Source organism: Pristiophorus japonicus, chromosome 18, assembly GCF_044704955.1.
Source record: "Pristiophorus japonicus isolate sPriJap1 chromosome 18, sPriJap1.hap1, whole genome shotgun sequence".
Lineage (NCBI taxonomy): Eukaryota > Metazoa > Chordata > Chondrichthyes > Pristiophoridae > Pristiophorus > Pristiophorus japonicus.
Window position 1 is genome coordinate 38,014,676 of NC_091994.1, and position 12,870 is coordinate 38,027,545.

The window sequence follows — 12,870 nt, forward strand, 5'->3', positions numbered from 1 at the left end:
TTGACTTCTCATTCCATTAGTGAGTTACTTAAAAAAAGAATAGATTTCCTTTTTATTGGACAAAAGCTAAAAGATTTAGTGGAAACCTGGCAAGAACTAGCAGCATCCTGTCCCTTTTTGGTTCTTTGTACTGAGTTCCTCTTGTTATTTTTCTCCTCTCCCCACCTCATGACTCTGACTCTTGCGAGGGACTGGGTTCATGGGCACCATCGATCCTCCACCACAGTCCCCATTTGGCCATCCATCATGTGGGATCCTAAACAGTGAAGCTTTTTCTGATCACTGTAATTTTAAACTGTTTAAATTAAATCATCAGTACAGTATAAAATAATGCTAATCAGAAAATCTAGACTTGAGTGTTGGTAGGCTGATTGACCATGACAGATCTCACAACTGAGCCCATATCCACACACACTTTCCAGCAAGTGTGGCTGGATAGTGATCAGGAGAAGGAATTTTGACCCATTGTTCCCTCCCTAACCAGGAGCACTGTGATAAGTGCATGAGATGCGCTTCTCGGCCTTTTGGCTAAGATCAAGTGTAGTATCTGTTCTTATCAGTTTAATATCCCCTATGGGGACATGATATTGAATTGATTTTTGGACAGGGAGCTGGATCAGGGGCTTGCCCCGTCCACTCCATGCACCGACCTGATATTGCAATATTTCCAGGAACGGTGCAACTTCGCCTCTCGGCCTTTTGGCCTAAGATCAAATATATTGGCGCAAAGTGATCTTTGGCATTAGAGTTGATCTGGAAAGAAATTGGATTAAAAAAAATGAGATGCGCAACCGTTGCATTATTCTAATAATACTTATAAAAACAGTGCTACTAATGTGTCAGCCTTGACTCAGTGATAGCACTATCACCTCATGGGCTCAAGCCCCACTCCAGATTTGAGTATAAAATCTCAGCTGACACTTCACTGCAGTACTGCGAGAGGTGTCATTTTTTGGATTAAACTAAGTCCCTCTCATAAAAGATCACATGGCTCTATTCAAAGAAGAACAGGACAGTTTGGGTGTAATTTCTCCCTCAGTCAGCATCATGAAAGCAGCAGAATTGGTCATCTATTTCATTGCTGTTTGTGCCCTCTTGCTGTGTGCAAATTGACTGCTGCATTACAATAGTGGCTACACTTCAAAATTACATTGTTGGCTGTGAAGCACTTTAGGACATGTGAGATCGTGGAAGGTGCTATATACATGCAAGCAACGTTCCCGCTAAGGTGCACGCGTGCATGACTGTGCAGTAATCTGAAAAATCCCAACAGGCCGTTCACCGGCTTTTACACTGTAAATACTGCGTATGCGCAGAAAGTTAATGGGACCGTATAGTAAAAGAAACAGGCTGCCGGAACAAAGTGCAGATTCCAGGGAACACTGCATGTGATTCTTTCTTTCTCTTCTATTAAACCTTTAAAAACATTTGTTCTTACAATGTGGCCAAAACTGACAAGCCAGTATTTATTACCCATGCTTGTTTGCCCTGAGGGTATTAAGGTAACCATGTAGTGAGAATGGGGTCACAAATAGGCCAGACCAGCTAAGCAGTGGCAGATCTCTCCCTGAGGGAAGTTACTAAATCAGTTGGGTTCTTCTCACAGCCCGGCAGCTTGTGTGGTGTTTTATTCTGGTACTGGTCCAAAAATGACCAGATTTATTGAATTAAATTCTGCAATTTGCCATGTGGGATTTGAACTCACGACCTCTGGGTTGTTAGTCCAATACTATTGTAACCCAGAGCAAACTGATACAGTAGATATTTCAGAGTAAAAGGAATCTTTGCCTCGGGTCTGCACAGAGCCCTTTGACACTCACAATATTAGCAGATTTTCCAGAACTCTTTAGACACTGGATGGCAAACGAAGAGGGCACATTTTCCATGGAAGCGCCATTCACCATAACAATCCTGTCCTTTATCCTGAAAAGGGAGAACCATTCAAATTAAAGTGGGAAACATTTCAACAGCACAACATTTCTTATCACGAGATAAACTTTGTGCCAAATGTCTCCTCTCCTCTCCGGATGGCACTGATGTGGTACTCGAGCTGGTTGATGCGGGAGTCCAGATACAGACTGTTGCCAGAGTATTCCACCCGAGACGGTATTGTAAGGCTATCTTGCTCTTTTCGCTTTGTTGCTTTAAACATCGAATTACGCACAAACTCAGTTGTAGTAAAGGCAGGATCGGGTCTTTTATTTAAACCTTCATACTAAACAAACCCAGTATGGAAGTTACTGAGATACTTCACAAAGACAGCTCTAGCTTGCTCCGAGTTCCGTGGCTGCTTGTGATTCCGAGATTTCGGGGTCTGTCTGGGCAGTCCAATGTCAAACTCATCTTTATACTGAAAAAGCCTTTGAACTCTTATTTCTTTGCATAGTACATTTAGACAATTGACATGCAGACGATGTAGAATTGTTCTGAAATCACGGCTAACTGCTTTCTGAATTACTATTCTGAACTGCTAACTGAGTTACCAGATACTTTCCTCACATAGTAATAAATGGTACATTCAAATAATTAACATACAGACGATGTGAATTACTGTACACAAACCAGGTGATCGGCATGCATAGATAGTATCGATGATACATACAAATAATTAACATACAGATGTCATCAAATCTTAACATCGTTTAGTCATGAATTACTATTATTCCCACCATAGCAAGGTACTCAAATATTTAACATCGTTTAGTTCCAAGGTACTCAAATATTTAACATCCAGACAATGACCAGTTACTCATTTCAATGGCTGAAATCATCATCATCATAGGCAGTCCCTCAGAATCGAGGAAGACTTGCTTCCACTCCTGAAGTGAGTTCTTAGGTCGCTGTACAGTCCAATACGAGAGCCACAGACTCTGTCACAGGTGGGACAGATAGTCGTTGAGGGAAAGGGTGGGTGGGACAGGTTTGCCGCACGCTCCTTCCGCTGCCTGCGCTTGATTTCTGCATGCTCTCGGCGTTGAGACTCGAGGTGCTCAGCGCCCTCACGGATGCACTTCCTCCACTTAGGGCGGTCTTGGTCCAGGGACTCCCAGGTGTCAGTGGGGCTGTCGCACTTTATCAGGAAGGCTTTGAGGGTGTCCTTGTAGCGTTTCCGCTACCCACCTTTGGCTCATTTGCCATGAAGGAGTTCTGAGTAGAGCACTTGCTTTGGGAGTCTCGTGTCTGGCATACGGACTATGTGGCCTGCCAGGCGGAGCTGATCGAGCGTGGTGAGTGCTTCAATGCTGGGGATGTTAGCCTGAATGAGGACGCTGATGTTGGTGCACCTGTCCTCCCAGGGGATTTGTAGAATCTTGCGGAGACATCGCTGGTGGTATTTCTCCAGCAACTTGAGGTGCCTACTGTACATGGTCCATGTCTCTGAGCCATACAAGAGGGCAGGTATTACTACAGCCCTGTAGACCATGAGCTTGGTGGCAGTTTGGATGGCCTAGTCTTCAAACACTCTTTTCATCAAAAAGAGTGTTTGAAGACCAGGCCCTCAAAACTGCCACCAATGGCTGAAAGGCACCACATTGTCTAACAGTCTCTTTCGATCCAAACTTCCAATCTTCCTGTTTTCTTAATCCAAATTTCAGACCGCGTGCTGAAGCAAAGAGTTCAGAAATGTGGGACTGTGCTCCCACAGACGGCATTACACCAAAGCCCAATCCTGTCCTCGCTCAGTGAGGTTGAAATTGAACACGGGTGGAGTCGCATTTGCTGCCCATTATACAACAAGCCCAATAATCCGTTCTATTGAAGTGAGTGGAACTAAATACTGGGCGGAGCGTGAAACAGCGACCAACGGCTCACCGCCTGCTCTGTGTCACCCGCAAGGTCCAACTCCGCACCCCCCCACCCCCCCCCACCCCATCCTCTACACACACACACATACACTTGTGAGCAGGAACCCAGTGTGATTTCCCCTCTCCTGAAGGTAATAGTGTGGAGGTAAATACTGCTGTACAACTGCTGCTCAGGCTGAGATCAGACAGACAGAGACTTGAATCTGGGACCATCCTGTCCTCGGTGTCTCAGTTCATTATTGGATAAAGTTAATTCAACTTCTTTCTGTGCATGGTTTGGAGTTTGAAGTTTTTTGTTAGTGTGGGTCAGTTCACCCTCCACCTGGAAAAGGGGAGGTGCCAGATTAGGAAAAGGGGAGGTGTCAGATTAGGAAAAGGGGAGGTGCAGATTAGGAAAAGGGGAGATGCAACAAGACCTGGGTGTCATGGTTCATCAGCCATTGAAAGTTGGCATGCAGGTGCAGCAGGCGGTGAAGAAGGCAAATGGCATGTTGGCCTTCATAGCTAGGGGATTTGAGTATAGGAGCAGGGAGGTCTTACTGCAGTTGTACAGGGCCTTGGTGAGGCCTCACCTTGAATATTGTGTTCAGTTTTGGTCTCCTAATCTGAGGAAGGATGTTCTTGCTATTGAGGGAGTGCAGCGAAGGTTCACCAGACTGATTCCAGGGATGGCTGGACTGACATATGAGGAGAGACTGGATCAACTGGACCTTTATACACTGGAGTTTAGAAGGATGAGAGGGGATCTCATAGAAACGTATAAGATTCTGACGGGACGGGACAGGTTAGATGCAGGAAGAATGTTCCCGATGTTGGGGACGTCCAGAACCAAGGGACACAGTCTTAGGATAATGGGTAGGCCATTTAGGACTGAGATGAAGAGAAACTTCTTCACTCAGAGAGTTGTTAACCTGTGGAATTCCCTGCCGCAGAGAGTCATTGATGCCAGTTCATTGGATATATTCAAGAGGGAGTTAGATGTGGCCCTTATGGCTAAAGGGATCAAGGGGTATGGAGAGAAAGCAGGAAAGGGGTACTGAGGTGAATGATCAGCCATGATCATATTGAATGGTGGTGCAGGCTTGAAGGGCCGAATGGCCTACTCCTGCACCTATTTTCTATGTTTCTATGTTTCTATGCCCCCTAGATACCTTAGTAGGTAAAGGCACTGTCCTGTTCCAACTGTCTCAGGTGTGGTTTATGTTCTGTGCTAAGTTAGCTGATCTTAGCTGGGGTGGCAATGAGCGAGCGCTGTTCCTGGCCTCTAACAAGTGAGGAAGGTATCAGCCATGTTTCCTGCTTCTGATCACCAGCCCGTCACCCCTGCGGATGTTGAATCAGGCCCCCTCACATGGTGTGTGCTGGAAAAATGCCATACTGGCTCGGAAGGGGGCATTCTTATGGAGTTGAGGTTGTATTGATACGACAGTGTAGAGGGAGCTTTACTCTGTATCTAACCTGTGCTGTGCATGACCCGGGAGTGCTTGATGGGGCAGTGTAGAGGAAGCTTTATTTTGTATCTAATCCGTACTATACCTGACTTGGGAGCACTGAATGGAGCATTGTAGAAGGAACTTTACTCTGCGTCTAACCTGTGCTGTATCTGACCTGGTAATGTTTGAACAGGGAGTGTAGCGGGAGCGGAATTGAAAAAGTAGTTTGATTCTCCACCACCGACATCCGTCACCTCAATTAGCACAAAAATGATCAAGAAATCTCTTGGATTCTTATTGACTGTGCAGGGATGTAAGAGGGATCATTTGTATCCTGCGTTGAGCTCACGTTAAAGCAAGTGAATTGAAGATGGCTGGATTTTGACAGCACAGTATTTTACAACCTTTGAGTGTGGCTAAGGGTTGCTCTCACGATGCTCTGGAATTCGAGTCCCCTATCTCAGCTAAATGGAGGGACAATCATTCTCGGTCACTGGCTACTTAGCAACGGGATGCAGAGGTCTGGGAGTAGATTGTCTGGCTGCCCTTATGGGCCAAGATGGTTACAGGATGAGGAGAGCCAACAAAAGAAATGGAAGAAGCGGCCTTTACAGGAGTTTTTTTTATTGCCAAAAAGCTAGTTATTCTCATAATCATTAACGTTCTCTGAGAAGGAGCCTGAATCATTTCAGTCACAACTCCTCCTGCTCTTTCTCTGTCCTTCCAGCCACTGTTGTGAAGTTCTGTAGTTAGGATGTCTGTTTATTTTAAGCTGCACTTAGAGCCTGCTGATTGTTTCATATCCAGGTTTAGCCCAGATGAACCACAAGGAAATGAATGGTTGTGATGACCAGGAGTACAATGTGATGAGTTACTGATGAGCTATAATGAGCCATTCTTTGCGCTGCTTTGCTCCAGAATTAAGAGTCGCTTCAACTGAAAGAGACCACAACCTTAAACATTTACTCCCTCCACCACCAGAGCACCGTGGCTGCAGTGTGCACCATCTACAATACGCACTGCAGCAACTCATCAAGGCTTCTTCGACAGCACTTCTCAAACCCGTGACCTCTGCCACCTAGAAGGACAAGGGAAGCAGGTGCATGGGAACACCATCACTTGCCCTCAAGTTCCCCTCCAAGTTACACACCACCCTGACTTGGAAATATATCGCCGTTCCTTCAGCGTCACTGGGTCAAAATCCTGGAATCCCTCCCTGACAGCACTGTGGGAGTACCTTCACCACACGGACTGCAGCAGTTCAAGGCGGCTCACCACCACCTTCTCCAGGGCAACTAGGGATGGGCAATAAATGCTGGCCTTGCCAGCGACACCCACATCCCAGCAACAAATTTTTTTTAACTGTTATGTTTGAATAAACACTCAAGTTGGTGTAACAATGTAATGCCTACTTTAATTTCAGAATCTCCGGAACATCCCATTTCGACATAACCAACAATAATTGTACGGGTAATTGCTACAATATACTTACTCCCATTAGGGGGCATTCTAGTGTTCAATTAACAACATACAGGTACAACACATATCGAGAACTATTCCCAACATCTCTGCCTCTTTAACTTGTGGATCGAAGAACCCTGACTGAGGGATCTTTTTACTCACAGGATCTTCCCTTCAGCTGGTCCCGACCGAACGACATCCGAAACCAGAATGGCAGTTTCTCCAGTGCTGCTGTTGGGTTTGTCCGTCCCTCCGGATATTGCGATGCCAAATCCTATCTTTGAATCCTGCAGAAAACGAAAAATTACTACAGCCAGATAGTTGGTGTGGGGAATGAAATGAATGCCGAATGGATGCAGTAAGAGGTGCTTTGCTGAGGTTGGGGCTGAGGCAGTGTTGGGGAGAATGTAGAGGGACCTTTACCTTGCACTTCATTGTTCTATAATTGACATAATGGGGGTGGAACTCTACTTGAGCAGTAGCACAGAACGGCTGATAGTGCCTCGGCAGCCCATTTTACACTGAGCCAATGGAAATGGGGTTCTCCTGCCTGATGGAAGTGATCCATTAACATTTCTGTCTGTGAGCTGCCCGGGCCTCTTTAGCAGCTTGCTGAGCAAAGGGGGGGAGAAATCCGGTGATCCACTGTGGAACCCAGCTAGTGCCGGTAAGGGTTGGGGAGGGGGCAGTGATCCTGGGGAGAGCTGCAGTGGGTTGGGTATCGAGGGTGGGGAGCTTTGTGAGACCAGGTGGGGAATTATTGCTGCTCCTGGTCCTACAGAAATCATTTACAAACCTCTTATACCCGGTTTGGTAAAAATAATTTCCAAACCTTTTTTTTTAAAGCACTTTATTTGAGTGACCAGTTGCGGTCCCTTTAAGATCGCTGGTTAGGCCACCCGGTGGTGAGGATTGATGGGCAGAGCATGCCCGGCATACGTTCAGCCCATTGGTACTTCCAAAGTACACCGTGATCCCATTGACATCACTGCCTCGACTTGCACGTGCGATTGAGGTTCCACCTATACTCGGTGGGTGGCTGGGTCGCCCATTTCAACATCCTCCCCAAAATGGTGGGGGCCCCAGATATTGGTGGGAGGGAGGGTCACTGAGCACAGTGCTGCTGCTTTAATCACAGTAAAGCTAAATCTGGCTCACTTATCCTGGGAGCAGTTCTTTGTGCTGTATGAGTCTATTCCTGGGATAAGGGAGCCGGGTTTAGCCGTGCAAACCCTGGGAACAAGTCTTCTGGAATTTGAACTAAAACAACAATGAATGTAAACGTGACTTAAAACACCCTTGTTTACTCCCGCTGCATCCTTTCCTTTTTTAAGAGGTGAGTTTGTCTTCTTTACACACCATCTGTAACAATAATCAAATCAGTGGGGGGGGGTGGATTGATCGTTCACTGGCTCCTCCCACTGGGGATCAGGGAATATTGAGAACAGAATATTCCCTTCAGGAATTAAATGAGTTGGGTATGGTCCATGATATACAGAGTGTACAGGGACTGTGGATGGACATTGAGCAGGTGAGGTAGAGTCCGGGATAGGATAGATTGTAAGTGGTCTGCGGCAAGAGTAGGATTGGTGGGCTGAATGGAAAGACTAAAGAATGTGATTTACCCGCTGTATTGCCACGGTGTGCTGCTCCCATATCAGAGTTTCCTCCATCTCCCTGAGCTGTGAAGATAATACAGATTATTATTAAATTAAAGTTACAATGAAGCAACCTTTTTACTGCTCTTTTTCCCACTTCCCCATTGAGGACGATGAATCCTCCTCGGCTGGGGTATGGTTCCCCTGGGGCTGTCTCTTCCTGGGGTACAGTCCAGGCACTGACTTTTGCTGGGTACTAACCTTTGCTAGGGTATGGTACAATGGGTTCTAGGTGCCCTCCTTTATGCCGCTCAATTGCATATTCTTAATGTCTGAGCGTATATAGTTAGTGGGTGTTGGCAGGCTCCTCAGCCATCACAGCTGTGCCTCACCTGAGGCCCAGACAAACGCACTTTCCAGCAGGACTCAGTATATATAATCAGTAGTGGCTGTCTTGGCTGACTTCCTTCCCCTGATCCTGAAATACCGCAATTGCCACCCCTGCTGATGGAACCTGAATCTTTCTTGCCTGTGTTGCTCAGTTTAACATTGACAGCAAATTTTCCAACTGAATCACAGCGGCTGGAATATTTTACTACAACACAAAGCCTTCATTACACAGTTGAGCATTTGCTATATAACTTTCTTTGGTAGCACCTCAGAATCACAAAGGTCGTGGGTTCAAATTCCACTCCCAGACTTGAGTATATAATCCAGGCAGACACGGCAGTGTGGAACTGAAGGAATACTGCATTGTCAGCGGTTAAATTGAGGCCTATTCTGCTGGTTGAAGTGGATATTAAAGATCCATGGCACAAAAAGCAGGGAATGACCCCATGTTCCAGATAACATTCCTCTACCAAGCACAAATGAACTGGTAATTTATGTAATTGTTTGTGGGATCGGCTATAGAACAACAGTCACTGCCTTGCAAAAAGTAATTTGCTAAAGTGAATCAGTTTGAAATTAAATATACGATGCTATATCAATAAAGTATTTCATTCTTTCTAATACCCTCAAGTATATAGAGATAGAGAAAGATATTCTCCTCTGACCACAAAGTTAATAGAACAGCAAACTCCAGAGAGCAATCTTATCCTCCAATCAACATTATACAACCAGAAGCCAGTGCATTCCAGGAATGTCAGACCCATTGTTCCAGCAAGGTTGAAACTATAACTTCCTGTGCAGTAGCAATGTCTTTATTTAACCCACTCAGCTTCAGTACTTTTCCCAAGTGACTCTAACATCAGTTCCTCAGCACGGGCACAACAAACACCAACTACCTACCAAACTGGGTGGGGTTGAGGGGGGGAGGGGAAAGAGAGAGGAATATTTCCAGCCTCACTTCAAATTTGTTCAAGTATCAGCTCGGCTCAGTTGGTAGCACTCCTACCTCTAAATCAGACGGTCGTGGGTTCAAGACACACTCCAGAGCTTGAGCATATCCAGAACTACACTGACATTGCAGTGCAGTGCTGAGGGAGTCCTGCCTTGTCGGATCTGCAATCTTTCAGATGAGACCTTGAACCCGTCTGCCTCTTGGGGTGGATGTGAAAGATCCCATGGCATTATTCGAAGAGGAGTAGCGATTTCCCCTGGAATCCTGGCCAACAATTGTCGCTCAACCAGCACCACCAAAACAGATTCATTGGTCATTTATCTCACTGCTGCGAGTGGCATCTTGCTGTGCACAAATTGCTGGGTTTGCCTAGAAAACAGTGACTGCAGTTTAAAGGTCATTCATCAACTATGAAGCATTTTGGGATGCCCTGAGAATGTGAAAGCGTTTCCTTCTAACCTGCTCCCTCAGTGGCTCAGTGGGTAAGTGTAGCACCTGGTGGAGTCTGAGCCATACAGGTCAGAAGGCCAGAGGTCTGTGTTCAATTACTTGATCTCAGGAAGCAGTTCAGATGCTTCAATTAGCCACATTGTCGTGGGCAAGGAGAGGACAAATCATCCAGGGTTCCTGCTCCTGATCATTGTTCGGTGATCCCTGTTGGAATCTTTCCTCTCCTGTCCACACATGGCCACCTACTCCATTTATCCTGGCCAGTGGTGAAGGAAATCTGCCGTCCTTACCCGGTCTGGCCTATACGTGACTCCAGAACCACAACGTGGTTGACGCTTAACTGCCCTCTGAAATGGCCTAGCAAGCCACTCAGTTGTATGCAAGAAGGCGGCTCACCACCTACTCGAGGGCAGTACGGGATGGGCAATAAATGCTGGCCTTACCGGCAATGTCCACATTCCCTGACTGAATTTTAAAAAAAGTACTCCCAACTTGTGCTGCCAGCCTTAACTAAATATGACAGGTTTATCTTTGGTGCTGTGCCGACTGAGTGATTTCTGTGCCTGGGGCTGTAGCCAATATAAAAATGGCTAGAAACATTTTCTTTGAAGCTGGGAAGCTGTTGTGCAGCACAGAATTGGTCAACAATCTGGAAAACAGAATCTTGCCCCAGGCGAGACTCTTGGTATAACACAGCAGCAATGCAATAACAAAATCTAATGAGAATTTCTGGTCGATTACTTGTGGTTGTCGAGATTATAATTGGAGATAATCAAATCAGTTTTGTTGGGCCATGTGCTGCAAGGATGGTGCAGCTATTGCCAACCAGCAAGCTGTTCTTACACCCAAAGAAATGGAAGTTCAGATAGCTAGGCCTCCATTCAGAGTTCACTGTGATGGCTCAGGCATGAAATACACTGCCACGTGTGGTACTAGAAACATTGAAACATAGAAATTAGCTGCAGGAGCGGGCCATTCGGCCCTTCGAGCCTGTACCGCCATTCAATAAGATCATGGCTGATCATTCCCTCAATACCCCTTTCCTGCTTTCTCTCCATACCCCTTGATCCCTTTGGCTGTAACGGCCATATCTAACTCCCTTTTGAATATATCTAACGAACTGGCCTCAACAACTTTCTGTGGTAGAGAATTCCACAGGTTAACCACTCTCTGAGTGAAGAAGTTTCTCCTCATCTCGGTTCTAGATGGCTTACCCCTTATTCTTAGACTGTGACCCCTGGTTCTGGAACTCCCCAGCAACGGGAACATTCTTCCTGCCTCTAACCTGTCCAAACCCGTCAGAATTTGTCTAATCCCATCAGAATTTGTCCAATCCCGTCAGAATTTGCCCAATCCCGTCAGAATTTGCCCAATCCCGTCAGAATTTGTCCAATCCCGTCAGAATTATCCTGGGCCGTGCAGAGTAGTCCCGGGTTCACTCCTTGTTCTGTGGTGGGTCAGCTGATCTCAAATGGGGCAGCAATTGGGCCACGACAATTGGGCTCAGTGCCCTGGTCTACGGTGGGAGAGGAGTAATTATACATGAGATGTAAGTCCTAGGCAGGTTAAAACGGCTCAAAACAAATACATCCCCAGAGATAGAAGGTATTTGTCCCAGAGTGCTGAGGAGATCTGTGAGGTACTTGTTATATATGCAGACTATTGATATACTCTCTGTGTAGTCACTGTATAGTTGCATAAGATGGAGACTTGTTTACCTGATGTACTATCAATAAGGTTTACACTGTGTATATACATGCTGGCACCATTAGAGGGTGCAACTGGTGGAGGCCGGGGTTTCCTGTCCTGCCCTGGTGGCAGGGGCTGTATAAAAGGGGAGCCACCATACGGCTGCCTCACTCTGGAGTTAGGAATAAAGGACCAAGGTCACTACAGTTTGAGTACAACACATTGCCTCATGGAGTCATTCATAAGTACATTACAGACATAATAGTACTGACAATCATTACGGGGGAGTCAATGGACATTGGGGAGCTGCCAATAGATTGGAAACAGGCTAATGTGTTGCCCGTATTCAAAAGAGTGACAAAAGATACAGGAAACTACAGGCGCATTACTCTTACTTCCTTCTCTGTAAAACAACGGGATCAGTTATCAGGAGCAAGGTCCCTGTAAGATGCACTTCGTTCTGAGTGGCCTGTTTTAATGCACAGGCCCTTTAAATTTACATGTACATGCAGTATTTACAGCCAGTGAGTGACCTGCCCGGGGCTTTGTCCATTAATGCATGGCCACACAGCTGCGCAGCTTAGACGGAACATTTATCAGGAGTAAATTTGAGGATTATCTGTACAACAATAATCTGGTTAACAGCAGAAAGTCCTGCCTGACGAACCTCCTTTGAGGAAGTCACAACCCAAGTTGACTGTTGTAAGCCCCATGACGTGGCAAAACCCGAAACTCCAAAAGGATTTTGATAAAGTTCCACACGAAAGGCTATTAGTTAAACTCTAAGCTGTCGGGATTCAGAGATGGATGGACACAGATGGGCCGAATGGCCTTCCTCATCCTTAATTATCCTGTGATTTTGTGGTTTGTACTTCTGATCACTAACAGTGATCTCTGCTGTTCATGTGTGTACATGTCAGGTGATACAGAATTGGGCTTGGCTTTGATGCCTTCCTCAGTTGAAGAGTCACTGTCTAGGTTCTCACATGAAGAGAACAGCTGGCACCCAGAGTACCATACACCAGAAAAAAATTGCACCATCAGGAGAGAAGCAGACAGAACGGGGAAGAGAAAATTGGTGTTTAGGCCAT

The 12,870-nt window shown here is 46.0% G+C and overlaps 1 protein-coding gene and 1 pseudogene across 1 annotated transcript in view; one reads left to right on the plus strand and one right to left on the minus strand.

Annotated features, from left to right (window-relative positions):
• The window catches only part of LOC139229206 (tight junction protein ZO-3-like), a 47,176-nt gene extending 38,799 nt beyond the window's left edge, over window positions 1-8,377 (minus strand). The window contains exons 1-3 of the mRNA XM_070860862.1: window positions 8,326-8,377; window positions 6,863-6,987; window positions 1,821-1,923 (exon numbers count right to left, since the gene is read on the minus strand). Of these exons, the coding sequence (XP_070716963.1) occupies window positions 1,821-1,923; window positions 6,863-6,987; window positions 8,326-8,373 (276 nt within the window). The 5' untranslated portion in view covers window positions 8,374-8,377. The remainder of the gene's footprint in view (window positions 1-1,820; window positions 1,924-6,862; window positions 6,988-8,325) is intronic.
• Window positions 509-687, plus strand: LOC139229406 (U2 spliceosomal RNA; annotated as a pseudogene).
• Window positions 8,378-12,870: the final 4,493 nt, after the last annotated feature.